At 39.8% G+C, this 8258-nt stretch overlaps 1 protein-coding gene across 1 annotated transcript; it reads right to left on the reverse strand.

Moving 5' to 3' along the window:
- Positions 1-1651: 1651 nt before the first annotated feature.
- Positions 1652-5520, reverse strand: SOSTDC1 (sclerostin domain containing 1). Its single transcript, XM_036379065.2, has 2 exons — positions 5170-5520; positions 1652-2972 (listed from the first exon to the last, which is right to left on the reverse strand). The coding sequence occupies exons 1-2, from the start codon at positions 5372-5374 to the stop codon at positions 2557-2559; spliced, it is 621 nt and encodes a 206-aa protein (XP_036234958.1). The 5' UTR covers positions 5375-5520; the 3' UTR covers positions 1652-2556.
- Between the last annotated feature and the right edge of the window lie 2738 nt (positions 5521-8258).

The raw sequence follows: 8258 nt of genomic DNA on the forward strand, positions 1-8258 counted from the left end.
CTTAGCTAACTAAAGTGGCACATCAAAATTAAATTGCTGCTGATGGAAACAGCTCCTGCTGGCTTCCCTCATGTTCCCTCAAACATGCCAGACTTAGAAATGGGCCCCATGGTCTTTCTATAGCATGTCCAGCAAAATGTCACAAAGTCATTTTAGCAGAAGTGTGCCAGATTATTCCCCTTTGGGTAGTTCCGCAAAAAAGGACAATCTAGAAGTTATTATCCCTATTTCTAAATGTAAACTGATACTAAACATGTATTTTGTTCCTACAGACCAATTTCATTGACTGAAGAAGAGTTATGAGCAAGGTATGCAGTTTTTTACCCTTCTTATTTCTGGAAGTTAACACAGAACAGGTAGAACAGCTTTACTGATTTTTAGTGACTGTTGGCATTGAAATTGGTTATATTTCAATCCATTATCTCAATATTTTATGTTTTATCATCTTGAATAAGTAGCTGGATAGCAATTTAAAAATAGATAGATGTTTGGCATTTGGAAAAAAAAATTCTGTCATGAAATGATTGAACGAGACTATAATGTCTGTTAAAATAATAAAAAATCTTTAAGTCTGATATGATGAGCTGATATGCCTAGCAGCAATGTCATTTTAGTTCTCTCCCTGCTAACTCCTTTATTCATCATCTCTCCTTTTATGCTTAAAAGAAGCACCTTTAAGATCAGAGAATTTAAGTATAAATGGTCTCTGGTCTCATCATTTTGATATTTTCACAGTCAAAATTGAATTTGGAACAACTAGTTCATTAATGCCATGGGGATTTTTAACTGTACTACCATGTGGATCACTTAAAATTGAATAGAAAAGTGTATCTCTCTTTGACATATGGCAAATTTAACGTGAATTCTTGAAAGTAACTTTGAGGAAAAATCATTACATTTTGTCAATAAAAATTAGGATTCAGTAAGTCAAGTCAGGCAGCAGCAGTGATTTTCAAACAGTTCTACATTAATGACCAAGATCTCTGCCAAGAGCTTCATGATGAATCTTTTGGAATTAAAATGCAAAATAGGATGAGATAAAAAGAAGGTCAAAGAGAACTTGGGTGAGACCTTATCAGGTAAGATTTTTCATTACTCTCCTCTTGTGTAATTTTTACTTTGGGTGCAAATGGATTGTAAAAGTTAATGATTTAAGAACAGCAGAATCCCATGATGAAATCTTGCCCACAGTGTTTAAATACAGCTTGAAAGATTAAGAACAGGTGATTCATGCACTATGTGTTGAAAAGTAGATCAATTCCTAGTTTTCTGATACATTCTATAAAAGTTTGTGAATAAAAGGACTCTATTTGTTCTATAGAAAAAATGAAACTGTGTAATTTATACCATTTTACTGACTTGATCATTACTAATGAAAAGAAAAAAAAGGTGGTGTCTCACTAGCTTGTAAAATTTCTCAAATACACACTTCTTCTGAGATCTAGAGCTTGAGAACTGTTAAATAAGAACCTGACTTGGACCATTAATAAGCACCATCTGTTAAATGGTCATATAAGATTTTTACATTGAGAAAGACCATTTCAATGCTAAATTTTATGGATAGACTTTTTAAACCAAATAATATTCTCCCTTCTTTTAAAGTGTTATAACTGGTTGAAATGTGTGCATTTTCATACAGAGAGCCAGACAATACCATATTTTAGCAGTGTTTATTTTTGTAAAAAAAAAAAGAAACTAATGAACTTGAAAGGAAGTCATATCTGTCTTTTGATTGCACACTTTTTAAACAAAAATAATACAAGATGAAGAATGAAAAATACAGGTTTTATGTTGCTATGTCAAAATAACACCTAAGTCTATGAATGTTCAAAATTAAAATATATATACCTAAATGCTAAAATGTCTATTTTACATTATCTACAAAATGTATGTTCTAATCCAGCCCCAAATCATAGGAAAATACTTTGATACATATGAAAAGCTATAAACATAAGGAAATTTTGAAGGGAAATACACATAAAAGCTCATTAAATAATTACAACAACAAATAAATAGTTTGTTCAGCTTTACTTTTTGATTGCTGCCATGCATATTTTAATTTTTGGTATACTGAGATAAGAGAAAGGTGAGCATGCAAAGCACTTTTTTTTAGAATTAATCTGAAAGCAGATACACGGTGTTGTATTTTAAGCTGTTGTCAGAAGATCATAAAACATGATATAAAAGGCAATAGATGTGATAAATGTTCTCAGGAAAACACACAACAAAGCATCATTTTACAAAATTGACTTCAGTGAATACTCTTGGCAAATTTTCTTTTCTTCCATGGCTGGAGAAGTTGTAAAAGTTTATAGTGTGGTTTTGAAAGGCTTGTATTATTCCCCATCTTGAGCGTTTGGAAAATCACCCAAAAAGTCCATATGCTGAGAATGCCCCTTTTGATTTTGGTCAAAGCAATAAGCATGTAGTGTCAACTGAGAACAAAGCAATGGCAGACTTGTCTTTAGGCAGTCAGAATGGTAAAGCAAATGGTTACAGGTGAGTTCAATTTTGGCACAAGGAGAGGGAGATGAGAGAGCAGAAGATGTTTGACTTCTAACTTGTACTATGCTTGCTGGATTTACTGGCTCTTTTCCTTTCTTTGTGGTGCTGGATGGGTTTTGCTTGAGAGGTTCCCTCGAAGTTGTGGCTGGACTCATTGTGCTGCCTGGTGTATCGCTTGCACTTGCAGGCTGTGACCACAGTTATTTTGTAGGTTCTTATACTACCATCCTGGCACTGCAGCTGGATCCTCTGAGTGCGAGTTTTGTCGTTGACACATCTCCACTCCTGCGAGCTCCGCCTGCTCCAGTACTTGGTTCCGTAACCTCCTCCAATCCAGTTGGGCAGCAGTGGCAAAGGGAGGCATTCTCCAGCACACACCAGTTCTTTCAGTGGGTTAATGCTGGTGCACTGGCCGTCTGAGATGTACTTGGTGGATCTCAGCTCTCGACAACCAACTTGAACACGACCTGCAGAATGCACAGAACAACAAACACTGAGATCAGAATGGAGTGATTTCCTTAACCAGTCATTTTCACATTAACCAGGTATGTTTTACAGAAGTTAAAGCAGGTTGTAATCTTTCAGGACATCTCTTTACTGCTGTGTCCCCCAACACAAGGGCCTCAAGTGCTGATGGTATCTCTGGATAATACCACAGCATAAAGAAATCCTAATGACATGCACTCCAGCAGTTGTGGTGGAAGAGGCAATTTTATTCTCTGTACTTCTTCTCAGGGACATACCTTTTAGAAGAAAAAAAAAAATGCCCCAAGGGAAGAAATGTTTCCTGCTTGTTCTCAGTCTAGGGAATCTGCTCTGTGATGTTTACAACAATTATGTTGGATCATTAGCAAGGGGGAAAACACTGCTTTGGAAACAGTTGAAATGCTTTTAAATTAATTTCAAACAGTGTGTTTCTTCTTGTTCCATTGTTACAGTGGACTGAACTCTCCCATGAACTCTGCGGCTCTGAGCAGACACTGCAAAAGTGGTAACAGCTGAAGTTACCACAGAATGGGGTTCTGCCTATGAAGTTTGAATGATTAGCAGTAACAGTTTCAGAGGGGTCCTTTTGCCCTCAAGAGAACACCATCTTTGTAACTGTAGTAGTCTGTATATTATATGTAACATAGAGGATCCTGCAAATTCTCTTAGGCAGCTGACAGAGCCAACATGCAGAGCTTCTCACACAGGCATGTTTGTACCCGTCTCTGTGTGCGGCTCTGCACCCTGCAATAAACACAACTGTTTATTTCAGTAATTATACTTTGAAATAAACGCCCACAGTGTGCTTAATTTTAATAAGCAATCTTTACTCTCTGTGCTCTCCCTCTTTCCGAAGGACAATTACGGCACAGATTCTACATACAATGCAATTAACTAACGCTTTTAAAATAGAAGTAATTACTAGAAACATTTCAGAATGAATCATAAAAGGCTTTGAAGGTACATCTACATATCACAGCTACAGGCTGCTTCTGTTTCTACTTGGATTTTTGGAAGCAAGTTCTAAACTGGGGCACTGCGTTAAGATTGCTTCATCCTGTCCTCTGTGTCTCAGGGTGGGCAGGAAGAGGGGACTGTAAATCTGCAGGCTGATCCCAGGGAATATTGACAGGGCTACTCTACTGCCTGCTTTGCAGAAAAGATCCAAGCTTGCCTTCCTGCAGCTGCACTCAGGAATGTACCTGGAAGCATCTGGTCACAGATCTGAGTTTGTCTTTCCTTCTGTTTTTCTGTCTTCCCCGGCTCAGCTTTTCGCCAGTGACAGCTCAGTGACAAGGAATACCTACTGGGCTGTCCCAGTAATCTCATAATGATGAGATGTTTCCTGTGCATTAAAACCCTCTAGCATTCATAAAAGCTGACACACCTGGCTTAGCTGAAAGGTATCGGTGTCACTTGTTGCCTTCACTTTCCAGGGATGACTCTATTTTTATCAAGTTGCTGTGGGTGGGTTGGTGTGTGTGTATGTTTCTCTATCTGGATTTCTGTGCAGGGTAGGGAACAGATAAAGTCAGCAGGTTTCCACATCCCCACATATCTGACTTATATACATAAAACTCAGAAGGAAAAGCCTGGATATAAAAAAGGCAAGTTAGAGCAGAGATCATAGGTAAATTACGAGCTGATTTGTTTACTTTTGCTGGAGGTGTTAAGCGGGTAAGTGCTACGGCAGGAAGTAAAACTGAACAGCGGGAACAAAATTCAGAGTTTTTTATTGCACTTGAAAAGTAGCCCAGACACCTCCCCTGCCCGCAGTGGGAGGTGAGTCAAACAAGCGAGCGCTCTGGAAATGCCTCTCTCTCCTTTTCTTTATCTCGCTTCCCTGCCGGATAGATGCCATAGAACCCGGCATTCCTGGATGAACCTCGCTCAGGAAGTAACCTGCCCGAGAGAGCCGGTCCTACAGGACTTCCCAGCACGGGGGTGGGAGGGCGGCTGGCTCGGAGGCCGCCCGGCGAGGCAGATCCCGGCCCGGCACCAGCAGCATCTCCCGTGGCCCGGTTCCCGTTCCCTGGAGCGCCGCGCTCGGGCCGGGGGGCCGGGGCGCTGCCGCGGGATGCGCGGCTCCGGCCGGGGCTCCGCTGCCGCTCCCGGGGCCGGCCCGGGCGGGGCTGCCGCCCACGGCGGCGGTGGAAGTGCCGCCGGTGGGATACTCACTGTTACGGTCGGATCCAGCGCTGCTGTAGTGCCTGCCTCCGTTCCTAGCTTGATTCAACGTGCTGTTGCTACTTGGGCTCGCCGCAGCGGGTTTAACGACGTGAGAATAAAGTATCTCTGTGGCATCGTTCTTGAAAGCCAAGTAGCTTCTCGTGAAGATGCAAGCCAGGAGAAAGCCGTAGAAGTGAATGGCAGGGAGAAGCATGGCTGGTTCAGGCTGTCTGACAAAGCTGGATGAAATCTTTTCCTTCTGCTTCTTCTGTGTAACTGAAATTGCTCTTGCAGGTTTCCTTTATATATTCAGAGAGGTTTGGCATTCATTCAGGTGTAAAGTTGTGGATAGCTTCAGAATGAAAACCCACAAAAGGGGTGGGGTCCCTACATGAGCTGCGAAGACCTTTCACCAATAGGAGAGAAGACTGCAGTAAAGGAGGAGTTAGATGCACTAATTGCAGGATTCCTATTTGGGGCTTTTGAGGGTATCAGAAAACTCTTAGGAACCAGCACACAGCAGCATTCAGGCTGAGACCTAGAGACTGCCGGCTCTGCCCTGCCATTCCCCTATGGTCTTGCATGTCCTGGCACTGTGGCATAATGTGACTAACACGGTGTCAGAATGAGTCTCTCCTGCCCAACTTATGCAAAGTTATGTACCCTCTTCTCAAACTCAGATGAGCTCTATGCAGATGCAAAATTTATAGAACTTACAGAAGACTACTAGTTACACAAATACTGTCTGCAATATACCAAAATTATTTAAAAAAATATTGTGAATAATTTAAAGCTGCCTCTAGATGCTTTAAATTATGCAGCTTTGATCAACAGGGAGTACTGCAAGGGAAATTACTTGGTTTAGGGGAATATTCTCTCCCTGGTGTGCAGAGTTATAAGACTGTATTTCTGTATCACCACACATAAAAAGTGTCTCCTCTAGGCTCCTTAGTACAAACGTATCCATATTCATAGCCTCTCACCATGCTCGTTCACCAAACTAGTCTTTTTTAGTTTTTTACATTGCCTAGAGCGTTCTTATATTTTAATGTATTATTTCATGTGATAAAGGAAACAAAGAGAAAAACATGTAAATCTTTTTTTTTCAAAATTTTGGAAGAATAATCCTTACTTTGGCATACTTTTTTGTTGTGGCATGCACTTGATTTTACATAAAATTGCATAGCCCAGATCCAAATGCCAGTGTAAACTGAGATATTGCCAGTAGGCCAATGCTTGTCTGCATCATGGTGAATGCTCTATAGATTTTCGAAATAAATAAAACACCAGTGATCAACACTGAAAACTCTAGTGTTCTAATTGGAAAGGAAATCCTTTTCTTGGGAAAAAGCACAGCCTTGCAGAAGGCCATATTATGTAAAGATTAGACTGTAATCTCATTTACACTCTCTGTAACTGAGTTGGTATCTAAAGTCACACTGAATTTTATTGCTGTAATAAAATCATAAGTGGAACACAGGTTAGTTCCATCATTGCCAGGATCAAAATCTGTCATCCAGAGAAGACAACTTTGTTTCACCCTAGTCACAAGCAGACATTTGTCTATTTTAGCAACACTTTCCTCTTGCATCACTAAGTTATCCTGGATTTCAGCAGGAGTAAGACACATCCTCACTGAGTGCCAAACTGATAGCTTTTGCTTAAAGGACACAGGAAAAACAGGAGTGTTGCAAGGTGAAGTGAGTTTTACTGGCAGAGCTGTGTGTGGGGAAGTTGAGTTGATTGCCTGCATCTATTATGACTAGCCCAACCCAGTTCTGGAATAACAAGAATGTTGCAAGGCAGAGTGAGATCTTTCAGCAGGGTAATGTATGGAGGAGTGGGATCACTGCTAACCCCTTAAAAATGCCACGTTCTACTCTCATGGAGAATCTAATCTAACCCCAAAAGCAAACATGTCCATTTTACCTTCCCTTAAAAAAACAAGTTTTCTTAAGCAAATAATCAAAAAAGAAATGTACATTGCAGATCATTAATATTTGAGCTTTTTTTTTTTTTTTCAACAGAAGTGAACCTTGTAGATGTTGATGTCCTACTTAATTTTTTTTTCATATTCACAGATCATACAAACCTTTACACATCTCACCTACCCTGCAGGATAGTCTCTGTGCTGAACTGAGCCACTGTAATTAGAAGCATGGAACCAGTTTTCCAGTTATCCACAGTACCTGTATATACCAATCAGGATATCTCTTCCTAGTAGAGATATTTTCCCATGTTAGACAAGTCTTTAAAAAGTCAGAGGTTACCTTGAGATCTATTTTCTTTGAAATAAGGCATATAATCTTCTCAGAGGGAAAATGAATGGGACTTTGGAGTTGTTATAGCGCTGGGTCTACAAGGAACTTGCTGGGCCTCAACCTTTTCAGCTTTCAATGAAAGCTTTCAATGAAAGCATCCTTTCAAATTTAGTCTAGATTAAACCATTAAGTTTCTCACGTACAACTCTTGTTCTTGTCACTTAGAGAAGGAAGACCTCAAGAAAAGCCTCTTACTTCCTTTTTAAAGGAAAAGTTTGGCCCTGAACTTGCCACAGAATAATAATGCAGATTACCTCATTTTTCTGTGCACTAGATACAGAGTAGACATTGTTTTAATTTTTTTTATGTTTTCCACTTGTTACATATGTTGCATGAAAATATTGTGATTTCAGTTTCTTGGTCAGTAGTGTCAGCTTCCCTGCTTTGAAAGATAAGCAGGCTTCTGAGGAGTTTGTCAGTTAGTTGAGTCATTCTTTCTTTATCAAACCTAGACCTTGCAGTCTTTCACTTTTTCTGAGTCTCCCTGAGAGAGATTAGAAGTTGCTTGAAGGAATTCCGATCAGATAAATTTGGTTATTCTTCCTCAGTGAACTTCAGAATAAAAAGGTGTTTCTTAAGTCAGAATGAGTTTCCAGACTTAAAATACATTTTGCTATCATAAGTTAAATGTTGTGATAAATTCTCAGAAGTGAAGGCTCTAATTATCCTCATAGCCTCCAAAACAGACTTATACAGTGTATAGTCTGTTCCCATTCTAGCCAGATTTGATGGCTTGTGTTGAACATTGCTCTGCTTAATCTGTAATATTGGCCATAA

The sequence above is a fragment of the Molothrus ater genome, chromosome 1, assembly GCF_012460135.2.
Source record: "Molothrus ater isolate BHLD 08-10-18 breed brown headed cowbird chromosome 1, BPBGC_Mater_1.1, whole genome shotgun sequence".
In the NCBI taxonomy this organism is placed as follows: Eukaryota; Metazoa; Chordata; class Aves; order Passeriformes; family Icteridae; genus Molothrus; species Molothrus ater.